Source organism: Haemaphysalis longicornis, unplaced genomic scaffold (genome assembly GCF_048455015.1).
Source record: "Haemaphysalis longicornis isolate Haplotype H1 unplaced genomic scaffold, Haemaphysalis longicornis Haplotype H1 scaffold_2, whole genome shotgun sequence".
Lineage (NCBI taxonomy): Eukaryota > Metazoa > Arthropoda > Arachnida > Ixodida > Ixodidae > Haemaphysalis > Haemaphysalis longicornis.
Window position 1 is genome coordinate 97,328,313 of NW_027526295.1, and position 19,645 is coordinate 97,347,957.

The following is a 19,645-nucleotide window of genomic DNA, read 5'->3' on the forward strand; positions in this document are numbered from 1 at the left end:
GCACCTTGGCAAAGGAAAGAATTTCAATGGAGGAGCGAAAGTTATCCAGGTCTTCAGTTATGACCACGCCCAACTTTACTTATAGTATAGTTGGTCGTGGTTATGACCAACCTCTCCTCCAGGGATACGAGCCACTGCCAAGCTGGTACATAGCCATAAAAAAGGAGACGACTACGCTGAGAGCCTTGCGGACGTGCGCGCTGTTCCTTGGACATTGGAGCTTCCCTAGCTACCGGCTTGTATTGGCCGGTTATTACATTTTATTGCGAACAGTGCCTTCATTGCCACATCACGATATGTTGCACCTTTCATAAAGAAGTCTTTATGTGTTACTAGTTATTGATGAAAGGTCAAATACATCAGTCATTCGTGTATTTGAGAGTAACTAAAAATTGTGTGCAGCCGCGCGTGCTTACGTGAATAATGTATCATGCTACCGATCAGAAAGTAGGGAATTCAATTCCACGTTGCGGCACTTTTTTCGGCGTAAAGTAAGATCTAAACTCATGTTTCTCGAGATTTCAGCTCAGTTGAGTTTCAGATGTCCTAGTGGTGTAAGTCACCTCACAGCGAAGGTATAGCTTCGCCGCATTAAACCTCGCAATAAATAATCTAATCAAACCTGAAGTTCGGTAGCTTGGTGAAACGGAGGAAGTAGCCGGAATCGAACTGCGTCTTCAGCCACATAGGCGAGCCGGCGCACACCACCTGGCCGTCGCGCATAATGATGAGCCGGTCGGCCAAGACCTCTGCTTCCTCGATGCTCTGCGTGGTGACGAGGACGGCGCTGCGACGGCTGACCCGGGCCAGAACTTCCCACACTTCGTGGCGGTGCTTGGGGTCCATCAACTTCGTCGGCTCACCGAAGATCAGGAGCGGCGTCTGCGAGTGTGTAGGAGCGCGAAAGATGGCGTTCAATGTAAATATTTTCGACGGAACGCTTTCCACTTTAATGTTCTGCAAAGCGGTTATGACATCACTGTTGTACAGCTGCCGTTGCTAGGGTTCCTTGAAAACTGAAATACAGACTCCAGGAGTGAGAGTCACTGACATGAGGCCGGGCTTTTCGTCTGAGCACAAATGTTGGCGGGGTGCCAAAGCAGGCGAGCAAATGGGCAGCATTCTACCTGTTCAACATAATGGAACCCCTGCCGATTGCTCCAGATCAAAATGGGCGCGGGGCCGTACGATGTTCGTGAAAATACCCGAGCCGCTACCTCTCGATTGGCAAGATATATTGCATTGTGAGCTCTAGCCGCATACAACCGAATCATGATAGTGAAGGGGGTCCCTTTCGTTTTCTTTAGGTAGACAACAACGATACTGGTAAACATCCACTAGGTGCCTCATACGTACGCCATAACGGATATTCATCGTCGTCACCGAGCTTTACGTTGATTACGACACGCTCATCACATCTGGAATGTAAATCATTGGTCTCCAGGTCTCGCTGCCAGAGGAAGCAAAGGCGTGCCCTCCAAGAAAGGCGATGAGTAGACTAGAGGGAAGATCATTAGGTACTTTGCGGCTCTATACAAAACACGGCGGTGCAAAAAATGACGGATGAGTGGCCTCGTTTGCCTTCTGCTGATACATAGACCGTGCGGTTACATTACTCCCTACTAAAATCAGAGAAGAACGAGCTTCGTGAATGCGGTTCCGTTTTGCACGACAGAGAATGAGGGATGATTTGAATGTAATGACACGTCGTTGCCTTCGATGCTGTCATTTACCCTATTGGCGGTACGATGTTTGAGCGACACCCCCTGGCTCTGACATGAGATTAGGGACTCGTGCCGCTGCCGTCTGCTACTCTCGCCCCGCTGTCGTCCGGTTGTGAGGAGCAACCGTGCCTGGGCTAGATATCTCCCGCTTTGATGCTGTAGTGCAATAAAAGTATTTCTAGTAATTCAGTAATTTTGCCAGTTTCTGAGACTGCTGAGTAATTTCAAGCTGTATACCGCTGAACTCTGCAACAAGCGCGGTGCGAGAGACCAACTTTCCTCACATCATCGGTAAGATGATCGTCTGTAACTCTCTCTTTCTAGCTTATTTGCGAGGTTCAGTGCTCACAGCTTCTCGATGAGAATTTAAAATGCGTATGCTTTCATAAAGTATTTTTGAGATGCTGTTATGAAGACTCAACAGTGTAATGCTACGCACCAAGCAGCGGGCCGGTACACGCGCACAGCACAGCAGGAAATAAAACCACTGTATTCCATTTCTTTCATTATTGTTGACTTGTACCAGATAATGTTAACACGAAAGTGTTTTAGGCAGGTGTTCACCAAGATCTGATTGACGTCGTATTCGTCATCACCAGAAATGACGTCGAAATGTCATCACCAGAAAAACTTCGATTGACACGGCTGCACCGGGATTTGAACCACGAACTCTTTCGCCGCAACGGGAGGCACGAAACGCACTCCCGACAGCGGTGCACCAAGATATCTTTTCGGCACCTGAAACCACTAGATGTTCTAAAAAAACTCTGATTTGATGTGACATGCTCCGTGCCACAGTCCCGAACATTTTTCCCAGTTTACAACACTACAGGTTTGTGCGCAGAAATTTTTTGTAATCTCCGTCACTTTTTGAACGCTCTCTTTATCTATAACCAACACTGCCACGTCGTCCGCATAGGTCAACAACCGCACTTCACTCGAGTTCAAACTAAATCCCCTAATTCCAGTACTTTGGATTATTTTTAAACAAAAACGCTCTAAAAACATGCAAAAAAGGAGAGGCGACATCGGACAACCTTGCCTGACTGACGATAACACCGAAAGGCATTTGCTGACGTTTTTGTTTATAACTAACTGCGTGGTACATCCCTGTTAAGCCATATGCACTCCATTGTATAGCACGTCCCCCACATTTGCATGTTTCATAATACAGAATAACACTTCGTGACACACTCTATCGAAGGCTTTTTCAAGGTCAATCTGCGTCATCACAACATGGCGGCACATCAAATCACAGCATTACAAGACACTCCGAGCAACATGGATATTGGTGACGATACTTCGTTCCTTAATGCCACACGTCTGATGTGGCCCAACTAAGGTCGTTATAACTGTTTGGAACCTTTTCGCTAAAATTTTCATCAGTATTTTATAATCTGCGCTATCAACAGACGCGTAAAAAAATAACGACAAACGCGCCTTATATCCTTCCCTTCTGATGGTGCTGCCATCTAGGAGAGGCAAAGCGAAGTAGTGCATCATGACGCTAATGAGCGCGGACAGTTTTCGCTTCGATGCTCGCGTATACGTGTATGGGGGACGCCCAGCGTAACCTGCGCGGAAGCCTGTAAGGCAACGACCACGGAGTAAAGTAGACGCCTTGTGAATTTCGCGCTCGTGGCACTTTCGCGCTCATGGCTGCTCCATTCGCTGCACCAGATGGTGCGTTCCAAAAACGATTAGCTGACAACCCGTTTGGTTTCGTTCGCACGGGCGGTTTGTGAGCGCCTGTGGTTTCATTCGGATTTACGCAATGCTCCGACGCGTGAAATCCAGTGTCTAGTGTTGATGCGTCAAAGGGTGCCATACCGACGAAATATAAATAGAGACGTGCAGGTTCATTTCGATGCACAATAAACATTCAACTTCCCCTGTGAAGGCACATTTCACTTTGGTGTTTTACCGGTTCCTATGGAAGTATAATCAACCACTTTTTTTTGTATGGCCGACGCATTATTTTTCTTCACCATTACAAACGCCTTATTATGGTTTTTTTTTGGGTGTTAAGCAGGCTCACAAAGGTCGTGTGCATATTTTCTTCAGGCTGTAAGGCATACAGCACCTCCTTCACAAACTGGCTTTCATTATGGCTGCGTGCAAAAAGGCGCCTACGCCCACCGTGCGTTCTTTATTCACACGTAAATGCAGTGAAAAGGTTTGTGCTACGCCCCCGCTAAACGGTGCCTACAACGTTGTCCAGAGAACTCGAAGACGGCTTGTGTGCCCCAAATTTCTATCCTAGCTATCGTTATCGTAACACTGCATGTCAACCCGAACAGTTATGACATGAGTGCGGCATTGAAGGCTTGATATAGTCGCAAACGAACGGAATAAGATATACGTACCAGTTTTTAGAATAATCGAAACGATGAGCATGTCCAAGCAGCTCTTTATTGTTTTCCAACCACTTCAGGCGTAAAGGACAAACCCTGGCCCGCTCGGGATGGCGTTCCATGAATTAAAGGAAATTACTTTTACCCTCTTGCCCTGGACATAGGCGCGCCCCACTAACCAGCTCGATTTTACTCTTGAAGGTTTTCTCCTCCTGCTCTTACTCATCCCGCTTCTGTTGAGTTCAGTTTTACTTTAACGCATATATGAATATTTGGAAAGTATGGCTTTTGTAAATGAACAGAAATATCCTGCCAAGTCTGACCATACAGTTACTGTATTTTTCCAATGCACGTGACTTTTTGCTGAGTGCGCTCCCATACTGGTTAGAAGCCAGGTATAAAACCAACACGCACCTACACACACAGTAGATTATTTGGAACTCATCCTACACTTTCTGCACCCCATATTGCATGTCGGCATACTTTCATGCGATGAAAGTCACGTGATACAATACTTTCGAGCTTTCGGCAAATTTGCAAAAGCTTTTATCTTACATACTATTGCCGGGAATGGTAATGCCACCTGCCAAAGCCGACAACCCCGAAATCTTGGAATTTGTTTTGGTCTTGCATTTCGCTGTTGTCGGCTATTGGACTCTCGCTGTTCCTTTTATTCGAAAGATTGCTAATACTGCGGTGATGCATAGCTCCGACTTTTTGCTTTCCGCACAGAACCGGCTTCGCAAGGAATGGAGTGACGCCGGCAATGTTTCTTCCGTCGCGGTATCAAAAACTAAACTTTAAGTCACGCCTTCAACTAGTGTATGCGCTTTTAAGTCTTTTACTATAATAATAAGTTACGCATACGCAACTTCTGGTGCAGACAAGCATCAAAAGTCAGCCGAGCCCGAAAAAACTGCCGTCAGAGCAAGCCGAGTGAAGCAGACGACAAATGCCAGAATCTCTAAGCTGACGTCACGGAAACACGCTTCACAGAGCCGCCCGTGGTCGCGCTCACTGGTAATAGGCGTTGGGTAATAAACAAAATCGAAAATAACGCTTAAAATAAAGCCGCCAGCCAAATTTTTCTCTTTTTATGTGGCTAGAGCTGATCAGGCTCAAAGACGATACAACGGCCAGAGGAGCTGAACGGGTAAGCGGCCCCGGACCTCGTGTATTTCCGCACAATTGCGGGGGCGGTTCTAATAGCAAGTTTTAGGTTAGCAAGCTCGAGCGCAATTCCTCATGCGTGGCGAGCTTAACAGCGAACGGCATTGGCCCCGGTTGCGCTGAGCGGGTCCCCGATACCGGAACGGACCGTTGAAAACGATCAGCTAAAACTCTCTAATACCATGGCGTAATTTTTCGGAGCGACGTGGAGAAGCGGAAGGGAACAGCCCACCTGTTTGACTCCGCATATGGTGATCGCCACGCACAGAGCCCTCCGTAACCGCTGGGGCAGGTGGGACACCAGGCTGTCCCTGAAAGGCTCGAGGTTCAGTTGCGGCAGCACCGAGGAGACGGCGGTCTCTGCCTCGATCGGCGACTGGAGGCGAAGCTGCGTGTGCAAACACCAGTGGTGGCTGGCTATAGCAAGTCAGAGTCTTGGAACACAATGTTTCCCGTTCAGGTCTTACTATTGTTTCATAGATTAAAGTTTCTTCCGGTTCAGCTCTGGAACCATGCAAATAATGGTTTGTAGCATTTTATACCCGTTCGCTCATACGTAAAAAATCGCTAATTTTATATTTATGTTACAAACAAAAAGTGAAGTTTACTTATCTTTTCCTAAAAGTGTGGGCGGTTAAGTATCCCTACTGCACAAAAACACGAAACAATCTGAAGCCACCTCAACGCTTCCTGTCTTAGGCCTGGTGGTGCAGCTACAAATGACGGTCCAAGTCATCCCCAAAACTTGTATGCCAGCAGTCTGTAATCTGGCGCCTACGTTTCGTTGAGTCGGTGTCGCAGATGAAAAATCTCGGAGAGCGATTTGTTTTTGGGCGCCACAGCGGGATGTGGGATAATGTTCACTCTTGTAAGGTCCGAACACTCCACGCCTCTAAAAAAAGGGATGCCGGGCACCTACGCTCAATTATTGAGTGTGCTGCCTTGTTCTGGGTCCCGAAAACTAAAACTCTGATGAATAAATTTGATGCCCCTGCAAAACCGTTCTATGCGCTTTTTTATTAACTCATGCAGGAATAATATTAGCGTTACAAGTTTAAAACGCTCTGTCTGCTGGGATACTCTAAATCTCCAGAGCACCATGATATGAGTACCTTAAGCCCGCAGCCTATATATGAAGATGAGAGGATATTTTTAACATTTCGTGAATGTTTATCCAGAAAATCTCATATGCAAGCGTAATTTTTTTCTAAACACTGCGAGAGTGAGACGCCTTGCCCGACAATCCTGTTACGCACCTTCACAATGAATCTCCGGTGCGCTCTGGCAGCACTTGCGCACAATCGCTACATGAATTGAGCTGCTTTAATTAAGTGTGCCGCTCTAATCTCCTTTTCTAGCTGCAATCTATGCATGCTGCTGCAATCACGACAAACATTGTATTTTCTTTCTTTTCGTTATTAATACGTCGTGTTTCCGGTTGTTGTGTTTCTTCATGTGTAATACCCCTTACAACAATGCCTTAAGGATAATGTAGGCATGTAAACAAAAATAATAAATAAATAAATACACATGGCCGCGATGTCTGCTTCACCTCCCGCTGCACGCGCTGCTAACGTGGAGACCTAAGCACTGGTCATCGAGACAGACGAGAGATATATGGAAGCAGGAAGCAAGCCTGCTCGAGACAGAGTTCGAGGACTTCGGTACCTATTGATGAAAAACGGCAGCGCTTTGGTATGCGCACAATTCGAGTAAGTGGCGCGTCCAGCGGGAGTGTCGACAAGCGGATCGCGCGCCGCCGCCCCCTATCTTGCTGTAGCCTTGCCGACTTGGCAACGTGACATTGCTTCACCACCACGTCTGCGGATGGGTGACTTCGTCCACCCACCTTGCGTATCGTCCACGCCTGCTCTCTCCTAAGTTCTTGCCGATGTAAGCAGGGCGTCACCATATATCAGCAAGTGCGAGATTTTGTCCGCGTCAAAGAAATCCAAAACAGCCGAACCAAAAGGTTTTGCCGGTTTCATGCATCATCACTTTTTTTGGAGACAAGGTAACTCAATCCACACATTACCACTTCATTAGCTATTGCGTGCTATTAGGCGAATGTTCATTACAAATGTTGATTTCAAAGCCAAGCTTACCTGATTTCAAAATAAATGCGTTAGTATAAACCCGTTGTTGTCTTAAATAGCACAAATATCTTTAAGGTAATGTAACATCAGTCATGCTTCTTGTCTAAAAAGATCGCTGAACAGGTCACAGCTCCACTGGCTTTCGTATGCGAGATTTATTTCTCCATACGTAGCCGCACTCCCGTTGTGTGCAGGCGTTCATTTGGAGAAAGTGGTTCGATACATTTGCCTCATGGCAGGTTAGATATGCCGAAAGTCTCACTTAAAAGCAGGGTGTTGAACCGGAACCACACCAAGCCGAAAACCGGGACTGAACCGGTATTTTTGCTGGAACCGAACCCGAACCCTAACCGTAATTTTTTTAAGCACTTTGAAGCCGAACCGGAGCTGAACCGAAAAAAGAAATAACGGTTACCGGTTCTTGCCGAAACGGTTCGACCCTCCGTTGTTGATATTGCACAGTCGATGCAATTCAAGCCTTTTTTTCTTTCGCGTACCATCGACTTCGTACCCGGTCGTGCACTTTCCCCTCCAGACAATTGAACACTATCCCGCTCTATGTAACAACATGGGAAATTAATGAGCACCGATGTAGCAATGTTTTGTTGCTGCTGGAACCACGAGCGTAGTGCAAGCTGACCCGAAATGTCATTCTCGGCAGCTTTCAGGGGATATAAAACGACTTTGTCCTTACCTAGCTCCCACTTCATTGGAGCAATTAGGCAGCAGGAGTGCTTCACTCTGCAACAGCGACAGCTCACACCCGATGTGTGCAAACTTTTTGCATTTCATAGTATGTTTAAAAGGTCCGACACCTGCAACTCGTTAATACTTGACAAGTGTGACCACAGGAGCTGCTCAGTGTCTAAGCCGTTTGCTGCTGACCACAAGTGGCCTCGATCTCCCTTCCCCACGACCGTTTTTCTGAAGTACATGGAAATCGAGAACGTCCGTGTATCGAGATTTTGATCCACGTTTAATATTATTAGTAGCTGGTTAAAATACGTCTGCCGGCCTGCAACGTAAGCTGCGCCTCGGAGCAGATATATAGCCAGGGGCATCAAATGCGCCAGTTTTTTTTTTTTATTAGGTTTACACGGAAAACAACAAAAAAGAAAGGGCGAATCACGTTGCTTTAAAATATTACGCAAAACGTAAGTAAAACCAAGTAAAAGAAGCACCAAAACATGGATATTGCTCTATACTTTTTTTGCCCTGCCTTTCACAACCAAACGTGTCATCAATGCAAAGGAAGTGAGGTCCGTGGTCCGTTTTTTGAGGACAGTACAGTAGACAAGTTCCGTTTTTTACAGATACAAATAACAACAGATATGTCAGGGAAAACTGTTATGGTGCGCACTTAATCCCTTGGCAAGAAACTGCAGCCCTCGACCTTGTCTTCGAAGCAGAAACAGTAATAAAGCAGATGACATGTGCAGAAAGGCAGGCTGGTACCCCACACTGCCTTATTCGCCCAGCATCCATCTTTTCTGCTTGTTCTGCAGTTTTGCCTCTTTAAGATCTGCTTTTTTCGATGGTGCGCTTGTACTGACTGCCCAACTCGCTGCATTACTTCTACTGCTACGCATTCAGGACAGGAGTACTGCTGTGCAAGTATTAAAAAGCGTCTACCCAAAAAAGACCCATCTCATTCTCCGCGCGTCAACTTTCCCTTTCGTTTTGTAACAGCATAATCTGTTAAAGATTCCGCAATGTAGCACACGGAATGATGGCTGGGGGTCAAGCCGTACGATGACATACTGATTGTAATGCACAAATCCGGTACAGCTATCGCAAAAGGAATTGCTGTGGTCAGAGCAATAGTGCAGTGACTGAGCGTTAACTAAAGCTTACTTTTAGCAAAGGTGTGGCTAACACATTCTACAAGGTGACAGCTAACAAATTATTCCGAGTGACCAAATAATTTAATTCATTGGCATTATTAATGTGCCTGTTGCAAGATATTTCTCGTTTATTAAAAATGTAAAAAATGTGCGCTATTGGTATTAAAGGGCCCCTGGGGTGGGTGGGGGTTTTTGGGGGGGTCGATGGTATCGGAGCACAACGGCTATTTCTTGAACTAATAGTGACGTAACAGTGGCGCTCTTGATTTAATCATTTTTTACGAGCATAAAAACATCAGAAACTACAAAGACATCTGTTGTGTGTGTGTGCGTTTACACAGTTGCACATATTTGTTTTATACCGGAGTGTAAAGCACTTACACACCGGGCCAAACCGGGCTTGACGCTCCTCCGTTCTCGGCGGAAGGATACAGTGAGCGCAGGAGCAACGATGCTTGCAGCGTTATCGCTCAGCGCTCCGTGTCTGGTGTAACAGTGTTCTTTGCATTTGCTTTCTTGGACGCTGTATCCGAAAGGATTCTTTGCACCATCTGTGTTTCGAGCGTAGCCTCGACGTTGTTTCAGTTATGAGGTGGTAACGAACGGCACGCCATGGGAGCGCCGCGCCGACGACGAAGGCGGAGCTCCGCACGCAGCGCATGGACGACGCCGGGCACTGCTCGTGATCACGAGGCGCACGCTCAAGTTTGCTCACGCGGGCTGAATAAACCAGTTCAAGCCCAAACGCTGTCGCAGCGTTGGTCGCAGCTGATTCTCTGCGCCAGTCGCGACAATGGAAAGAGCATGCGCATCCCGTAACGACAACTCCTGCCAAAGAGTTTCATTTCATTGCTTCCCATCAAGTCATGATCGCAGGAAAGTGTGGTTCGCTGCACCGGCCTTCTGATGAACCTGTTGCCTAGTGTCCTTAGCGCGCTTTACCGTTTACCGTGTTAAATTAAGCACGAGTAGCCGTTTGCCGCTGAAAACGAAATGATTGCACTCTGCGGTTTCTGCATTCAGGCTCTGCCAAGTAGCGACATCTGGCGAATTTGTCTCAAAGCAAATGACACAAAAGTTTGTGGCCCAGAACTGTTCGCTTACGCTTGAAATAGCTTGAATCTTGGACGTTTTAGATTGAACTCTTACAATACAACAATTTTCTTTTAAAAGAGCCGTATACTTCTGCTGTAAAGCTTAAAAAATAGAAAACATGACGTTGACGCCGCCATCTAGTGGGAACAATTAGGACCAAGTATTGCATTAACCAGAATTCACGCCTCCGCGAAATATTTCGATATAAAAATTCCGCAGTTACCTAAATTACCTCGCCCAACACGATTTTAAAAGCATAAAAGAACTATGCTAGTTTATAGAGGCATCTGAACCATTGGAAGCGTGGGAGGCTGGATTAGGGGCAGAGATTTTGCTCGCCCATTCTGAAAAAAATTGTCATTTATCGTGCTCCTGATCATTATTTAGCAAGAATGTAGTAAACAACATCAACGAAGATTGCTTGCATGAAGTGCCGAGCGCAGTGCATCTGCTGTGCCGTAAAGTTCCGGAAGAACGCCCACCCAAATTTAAGTACAGTGATATCAAGTGAAAAATACGAGATTGGCGAACTTTCGGGTCAGGTGCGAAAAACTACGAAAAGGTGACCGCACCGCAAACCAAAACTGCGATGTCAAGAAAAAATTCGAGACTGGCGAACTTTGGGGCCAAGCGCGGAAAGGACGAATAAGTGACCGCATCTACACATGAAGAGATGATTCGGGTTTGTTTTGTTCATTCATCGGCGCTAAAGCCATCGATTTTACGGGGTGGGCGCGTCTTTCAGTAAATTGGATATTTCACCCGTAAAAGGAGGTGGGCGATGTTTCTGGGGGAGGGGGGGGGGGAGGGGCGTTCTCTGGGAACTTTACGGTAATCTAATCTAGAAGCGAGCGTACATTTCGCCGGCGCAGGAAGCTCGCTGTTACAATCGCTAGAAATTCTAGCCGCTGCAATCGTTACGTAGCGACGGTAAAAATAAGTTACCGTTCACGGAAACTCTCGCGCATGCCAGGTCGACTTCCGCAATCACTAGTACCTCCTGCTCAAAGTCCGTAAGGACTGAAAAGGTAGCTTAAAAAAAAAAGGCGTCGTCGTCTCGTGCGACCCACTCGCTGAAGTAACCATGGTAACGACGACGCTGTAAACCAACGACCGCCGCCGTCAAAAATCGCGGACATTCCGGCGGCCAACCATGAAATGAGTGCTTCGCCTCGAACGAGGTCGGACTACATGGAGGAAAGAAAAGTATTCTTTCCTCCATGTCGGACTATGTCGTCATCGCAAGCCGCCGAGCCAACAAATAGTTCTGTCTCGTCGGGGTAATAACTTTCGTTAGCGTGAGCGAATATGCTTACTATTTTTGGAGTTGTTTCTACAAAAACTATAGAGTAGTTTTCTGACACCAACAAAAACACTTCGAAATCCATCTCAGGGCCCCTTTAAGCGCTGGTATTTGAACCGCCAGTACGCAGGCCTAAATTTAAGGCTTCGAGGTTAGCCTGATGGGCGACTCCATAGCGACGATTGCGATTTCAACAAAAAAGGAAAGGACAGAAAATATATTCCACCGTCATATCTTTAGGCGGTGGCTTTATGAATAGTCGCTAGCGCAATATAAATCTTGGAAAGAAAGTAGGTGGTAAATCGTCGCCACTTCATCTGTTTTTTTTAATATCTCGTAACTGTTTAAAGTTTGCTTGGCAATTGCGCCACTGCCCTTGAGGAGGAACAGCATTTTAAATTTTTGTTTCTATTTTGATTTGACTGTCGTTTTAAACTACCAAATTTTTTTTTTCTAATTTGAGTGATAACTTAACTCATCGAACCGCTTCGGTACGTTATTTTGTCGAACCGGACCTGAACCTGAACCGAAACGAAATGATTTCGCCTGAACCAAAACCGTAACCGAACCGGTATTTTTTTCGGTTCGACACACTGCCTAAAAGTGTCAGATTTTATGTGATACAGCGTACTTCCTCGTAACTTGTAACACGTTATTCTTATTGCGCATGCGCAGATGTTTTATTGCGCAAAATCGGTACTCACGGTTGCGAAGAAAAGGAGATGCTCCTCAACGGTAAGATCGTCAAATAGAGCGCCCTCATCCGGGCACACGCTAAAGTATTCCCACGCACAGCCCGAACTGCTGGTGACATCGAAGTTGCAGACGTGCGCTTCGCCGCTTGTGGGACGGTGCATGCCTGTCAGAGAAGAAAGTTCATAACTGCTTAATGATGGCCTATATTAAGCGCTACATCGCCGAAGGCACTCTATCAAACAGTACTCATTTGGTATAAGCGCTATAAAGAGAACATCTTGCCATGAAATGCATGTAGCTGAACAATCGTTAGTGACTCCTTTGCCCCGAATGATTAGTTTCTCATACACGAAGCCTCGCTTGCTGTCAAACCTCTCCCTTCGAGCGGCACGCGCGGTGACACCCAGTAACCAGGCGTTCGCTCAAGACGCCTTTGTGGGACTATCAGCTCTCGCTTAAAATAAAACTTGCTACTCATGAAATCTTATCACCTGCACTTCGCCATGCAAACAGGGAAGCTAAGGGAGCTTTAATCACGAAATAACAAATTGCTACCACTGCGGAGATACTTCCGTAGCACAATTTTCTGCGCCGCGGGATTTGAAAGTGGGCTTGTAAGCCGTTGTGTCGGGTCGAGAGAAAGGAGCCTCAGGCAGGACGAGCGTTCGTCGCAAGGCAAAGCAGATTCTGTTTTGTGAGCACCCTGCGAGACACCGTGTCTTTGTGCGCTCGCGCGGCCGGGCAGCCTGTCCCCCCATGTCGCTCGGGCTTCCGCGCGAGGTGCGGCGCTCGATCCAGCGATGTCGCTGGAACTGCTGCTACAGCCCCCCCCCCCCTCCCCCCCCCCCCCCCCCCCCCCCCACAAGGGACGCGCGGGAGTGACGACCAAAAAACTCATTCGGGTGTCCAGTGGACACACCAAGGTGGTTTTGTTAAAGGGGGCAGAGCAGGTTCCAACAAACTGACTTCGGGCGGCTCGAAGCACGTGGGTTTCAGGCCTTCAATTGCGATGGTGTCTTGGGAACCGTTGTTGCCCAGTACAAATTTCGACGTGTGGCAGTGTACAACAAGGTGCGGACAAAGATAATAAGGCCGCAGTGGTCCTAGGACATGTCCGGAACCCACAAAAACATGCGTGGCACTTTTGAGGTCTGGGTGCGTGTAAGCCGTCTGGTACTTTGCAGGGCGAGTGGGTGGAGGCCGAAGGTGCCAAAAAACCTCTCGTAGTTGATCGACGTAGTCACTGGCAGGGGCGGGGTGGGAAGACTCGTCGGACAAGTCCGCTGGCATACGCAGAGTTGTACCATAGACGAGCTCACAAGACGTGCATGGGTACCCTTATACGCGCACCGGATTCCAAGGAGCGTCAGAGGTAGTCGTAGGACCCTCTTGGTTGGGCAGTCACGCGCAGTGAGTGAAGCCTTGAGGTGACGATGAAAACTCTCCAAGGAGCCGTTCGACTGTGGGTGGTGCGCAGCTGTTCGCAGACGATTCGTTCCAAGAAGACGCTGTAGTTCGGTGAACAGGGACGACTCGAACTGCTGGCCGCGATCGGTGACAATAGTGGAAGGCTTCGCACCCAGTCCCGAATGTCAGCGTTTGTACGCGGTCAAACGTAGCGGGACGCATTGCGTTTGAGATACCCGAATGCCAGGGTGGGTCATGTCGATGGCGTCAAACAAGCCGCGACGATGTGAAGCGGGCAGGAAGGGTCGGTGAACACCTGTGAACTTGTCGCGTACAATAGACACACCACGAAACGGTACGTCTTCAAGCTTGAGAGCTGTAGGTGCTGCACGAAGACGGAAAAGCTCGATGTCATTAGCTTCCGTCGCAGCCAGTTCGTGGACGTCAAGAGGGTCAGTAGATGCTTCCTGCGTGCTCGGCGAAAGGGCATTTACATTTTCCATACGACTCGGTGTCCGCGACTCAGGGTGGCCGCACCAGTGACGTGCTGGATGTCAGACGCAAACTCCGAGAGGTATGCTAGTTGACGCACCAGTCGTACAGTGTAGAGGGTGTCAGGGCGATTCAAGGTGAACGGGAGCGGCTTCTGATCGGTGAACATTGTGAACTTGCGTCCTTCAAGGTGGTGTTTGATGTGACGAACAGCGAGGCGATGGCTAGCAGTTCGCGGTCAAAAACGCTATATCGTGTCTGAGCCGGAGTCATTAGCTTGGAAAAAAAAGCTAGCGGTTGCTATGCACGTTGAATTTGCAGCTCAAGGAGAGCTCCAGCGGCTGAACTTGACGCGTCGGTCATGAGTGCCAACGAAAAACTCGGATACGGATGAGCCAGCAGTGCTTCGTCGGCGAGTGTGTGATGGCTCCAAAGGCATGTTCAGCTGCAGCGTCCCAATCAAGTGAAGTGGGTGAACGTTTGGTGGAAAGCAGCCTGTCGAGAGCTTCTGGAAGCGTGGCACAGTTCCTAATGAAGCGGCGGTAGAAATTTACCAGTCCTAGGAACTGGCGGAGCTTTTTCACCGACACTGGCTTGGGAAAGTCGATGATGGCCTGGACCTTGACGGGAAGGGGACGAACGCCAGTGGCGTCCAAATGATGATCCAGAAAATGGCAGCATCTCCACTTCGTGGAGGATGGCGAGGGTGCGGTGTACGGGGACTCCAAATGACATCCACGTTGCGCCCCAGTGACATCCGATTTGCGCCCCGACAGTCATTCGATTTGAGCCGTGAGTTGCACCTTGATTATTCCCTAAATGAAACTGCAACTCACGGCCCAATGGGTAAAAAGACTGACAGTAACTCTGTCTGGTCTACCAGACACAGGCTCGAATCCTTCCGGTACCTGTGTAATTTTTTGCTATTGTAAATTCTATGCGCATAGACGCGGACGGACATTGTGCGGCCCTAAGGTACTCCGCACCCAAAATACAGAGCAGGGGCACACAACTCGTTCTTAGAGACGTTGATGACGATGCCGTGAGCAGCGACACGCTCGAAGAGAAGGCGAAGCAGCTTTAGATGCTCTTTCAGGGCTGTGCTGGCCACCAGAATGTCGTCAACGTCGGCTTAGACGAATTGTAGCCCTCATGTTACGGCATCAATAAAACGCTAGAATGTTTGTGCAGCGTTCCGGAGTTTAAATGGCATGTGCAGAAATTCGAATAGGCCGAATGCTGTTGTGATGGCAGCTTTGTGGATGTCGTCCTCTGCCCCGGGGATCCTGGTGGTAAGCACGAGCTAAGTCTAATTTGGAGAAGATTGTGGCCCCGTGCAGAGTGGCGGTGAAATCCTAGATGTTGAGTAATGGATAGCGGTGAGGAGCGGCCTTGGTGTTCTAAGACCGATAATCTCTGCAGGCGCGCCAGTCACCAGTTTTATTTGGCACCATGTGCAGTGGTGATGTGTAGTTACTGGATGATGAACGGATGATGTACAGTTCCATCATATGCTCGAACTCCGCCTGGGCGACTTTGAACTTGTCAGGCGCGAGTTTAACTGGTCGAAAGAAAACGGCAGGGCCAGTGCTGGTAATCTGATGACGGAGGTCATGTCGAACATGCTGAGTCCAGTCAGGTGGCGCTGTCACGGTTGGGGAGTCACGTAGGAAGGAGGCGAACGGTTCATCGGCAACTGTAGTGCACGATAGTGCTACATTAGTAGTAACCTCCGCTGACACACCTTGCACTGAGAGGAGTGTGGCAGCATCAAGTAGGCGCTGCCGCTTAAGGTCGACGAGAAGGCCATGTTTTGCGAGGAAGTCGGTACCGAGGATGGCGGTGCGAACGTCGGCGACGAAAAAAACCCACCGCAAAACTCAGCGGAGCCCAAGGTTCAGAGTGAGCGAGCGTTGGTTGTAGACGGGTATGAGCGTGCCGTTTACTGTTTGTAAATGCGAGATGGCACGAGAAGCATGACCCGAGCGTACAGCACGCAAAACGCTAACCTGGGCACCGGTATCCACGAGAAACCTCTGTCCGGTGGTGTGGTCGGTGACGTGAAAGAGGCGACATTATTGAGTTGGGCCAACATCGCTTGTCGCTGTTAGCGGTCCGCTGGGCCGTTTCCCGTCCAGGCGCAGGCCAGGCGGCAGTGGCGGGCGTCAGCCCCAAAGCGCCGGTGGAAGTAGCAAATGCTGTGGTTAAGCGAGTCACTGCGTGGCCGTTCTGGGCGTCGGCGCTGCTACGACGAGCGACGACGTTGACGTGAACGTTGTGGCGAGTTATCGCGGTGTGTTACGGCCACAATGATCTTCTAAAGACGATCTCAAACGCTGCCGAGTCTAGATGAAGAGGCGGAATCACTCGACGCTGAAGCGGGATTCCTGGGGGAGGAAGGAGACGGAGGCTTAGCCGATGCAACCGCGGCCACTTGAGAAAAGGGGGTGGCGACCGCCATGACTATCTGCCACCGTAGCGAGTGCCTGAAGGTCCATGAGTGCCGCAGTGGCAAGGACCATTTGCACATTTGAAGGTAGGTTCTCAAGGAAGAGCTCACGCAGCAATGTGTCATCCATGGCGTGAGAATGCGTGCAAAGGAGTTGCTTCTTTCGCTGTAGCAGTTGGCTTGGCCTGCGGTCGCCGAGCTGCACGGACGCGAGAAGCTTCTGGATGCGCGTGCATTCCGAAGCAGCTGTGCGCTCCAGGTGAACAGTCTCGAGCTGGTAGAAAGGCGCTGCTGGGAGGTTGTTGGGGAACGAAACGAGAAACGAGGACGAGATCTCCTCTGCGGCTTTCGGTGGAAGGGCTCCGACGACGTGAAGAAATTTGGTTTCTTGAGACGTGATCCGAGCCATCTGGAATTGCGCCTCTGCTTGCAGAAACCAGGTCGTCGGGTTGCGCTCCCAAAACTGCGGAAGCCGAACGGTCATGGCTTAGACTGATTCGCTGGCTTGAGTCCCGGTTGTCGAGGAACATCGCTCTACATTAGCCTCGGTGGCGTGCTCAGGAGGGTCACCAGTATAGTAGGGCGCTATGTCATGGCGAAAGAAAGGAGCCTCAGGCAGGATGACCGTTCTTCGCAAGGCAAAGCGGATTTTATTTTGTGAGCACTCAGCGAGACCCCGTGACCTCGTGCGCTGGCGCGGCCACTCAGCGTGCGATTCCATGTCGCTCAGGCACTGGAGCTGCTGCTACAGGCTTTTAATGACTATATAAGCCGATATAGCCACGCCCCAGTTAAACCGATGTTTGTTTCCGTTTCAAAGCAAAATTCGCATTAGAACGTTGGTATCTTTGGATTTGTGACAACATACTGGAAAATTCCGACGGGTTTTCAGCGAATGGGGACATTTCTGCGTGCCCTATAGGTAAACCCGCACTTTCTCATTTTAACGCAATTCTTAAAGAAGATTGTTGAATTCGCGCGAAAGTTTTCCGATGAAACTCACTACTTATTCGTTGATATTGTTCACCAGTTCATGAGTAATTGTACTAGGAATGAAATATTTAGTCATTTATCCTAAAGACTAATAAACACCTACAGTCTGTATCCTAAGATTTAGGGCGCGATAGCGATGCGTCGACTCCCACGGAGCGTGTTCGTATGCAGCTGCTGCATTTCAGATCTATGCTTAACGAGCACAAAGGTTATCAAAAACAGAAAGACTAGCAACCAGGGTCTTTAATCCCCGTGTACCAGGAGAGGCAAAGGCTCTCGTGCTTCTGTGGATGAAAATGTGAGCGTGAATGCGAGGTGTTGGTCAGTTTGAGCGAGGAGGAGTCAGTGTCAGTGTATCAAAATGTTTATGTGATCTCTCGTACGAGCTGATCAATTTTGTGTTTTTTTTTTCAAATACAGAGTGAGAGGGAGAGAGAGAAAGATCTTTGTTCTGGAAAAGATAGTTGTGGTTTAGGATAATGGGTAGAGAGATGGAAGAGAGCTCAAAGGTGGAACCTGAGTGTACGGCACCAGATGCAGCAGCTTCTCTTCTTGCCCTCTCAATCAAGAAGCTGGGAATGAGCTGCAGGTGGTAAAAACTGCGTCCCATGTTTCGTAGAAGTGGAATATGTTATGTCTGAGTTGTTCTCCCCTGGCCATATCGTTGGAAATGGCAAGTTTGCCCGCAAGAGGGTGGATGTTTCCCCCATTTTAGCAGAGTTCTAAGTTAATGTCAGATGTTCCCACCGAACACTTCAACGCACATAAATTTTGAGATAACTGTCGGTTTTTTCGACCACAGAGTTTGTGATTCTTCGGCATTGAAATCTCGTTGTAGCAATTAAGGGGAAAGATTGTGTTCTTAGGCATAGGATAAGGATTCGTTCTCAACGTTTTTCGAAGAGGGGAGTGTAGTAGACGTGGTCGCAAGGAACAAAGTACCTGAGTTCGTGTGCCTGCTTTGTTCGCTTCCAGACCATTGGATCCGGCTGTTCAGGTGACGTTAACTTTCTCCAATCGGGACCGGAATATCTTACCGAACCACTTCGTATTCTGTCACCAGAAAACTGAATGATGTCCATTGTGAGTCTGTAGTGATGTTACGCTTCTATTTGATACTTCCGCTACTCAGATTGCCGAGAGCGTGGCTATAACTTCCACTTTTTTTCCTGTATGTTGGAGGGTCATGCAGTCACGATTGCCAGAGTAGTCAACTTTCATACATCCCAGAGTCGGTGTATACTGTGGTCTAATGATATTTAAACTTTCCCCGAATGAACTTTAGCCTACCATACCACCCCTTATGAAAAATTATGCGCATATTTTTGGTACAGGAAGGTTTTTATGCGTGGTCGATGGATCGGTGCCATGTGTATCATGGCACCTGTCACGGTGCCTGTCTTTTTTCTTTGGAGGTACCTGTTTCAAGGTGCCTCTTTCATTTCAAGGGGGTATGATAATCTCTCCCGATTATATTTTCACTTCCGCTTTTTTGGTGCTATGAGAGTGGTTTCTCCGGTTTCTTGAGATGCGTTAGGAACACACAATTTGAGGACCTATTCATCGTCACTATCCACAACACCTTATTTAGGACGACTGCAGCGTGAAGGCCTCTCCCATTAACCTTCACCCGCTGTTCTCCTGCGCTTTCTCCACTCCATTGTTTGCTCCAAATACTGTTCTTTTATCCCTCCGTCGAATACGTGGCCGTCACCTATTCCAGACCCGTCTGTGCATGTTCATTCTGTTATCCTGCTGGTCCGGCCTTTGTTAGTTCGTCTCACGGTCAAAATTGCGAGGTTAAGAACTGCCTTATATGCAGTCCTAATGATGGTGTTTCATCGTTCACTTTCTTTGGTGTGGGTGAATTTGTAATACCGCAGGCTCTGCAATATTCTGGTCATGATGGGTGGTTGCATGACTCGTATCGTTTCTTTTCTCGTTTTCTTGCTCTTCTCTTGGTTGCAAGTTTCACTTGTGGGCAATAATTGGTTAAATATTTTCTATTTTGGCGATTGTGAG

The 19,645-nt window shown here is 48.3% G+C and overlaps 1 protein-coding gene across 1 annotated transcript in view; it reads right to left on the minus strand.

Annotated features, from left to right (window-relative positions):
* Positions 1-19,645, minus strand: part of LOC144168178 (phospholipid-transporting ATPase ABCA3-like) — a 98,020-nt gene that overhangs the window by 57,672 nt on the left and 20,703 nt on the right. The window contains exons 7-9 of the mRNA XM_077697213.1: positions 12,291-12,445; positions 5,481-5,636; positions 623-882 (exon numbers count right to left, since the gene is read on the minus strand). Coding sequence (XP_077553339.1) covers positions 623-882; positions 5,481-5,636; positions 12,291-12,445 — 571 coding nt within the window. The remainder of the gene's footprint in view (positions 1-622; positions 883-5,480; positions 5,637-12,290; positions 12,446-19,645) is intronic.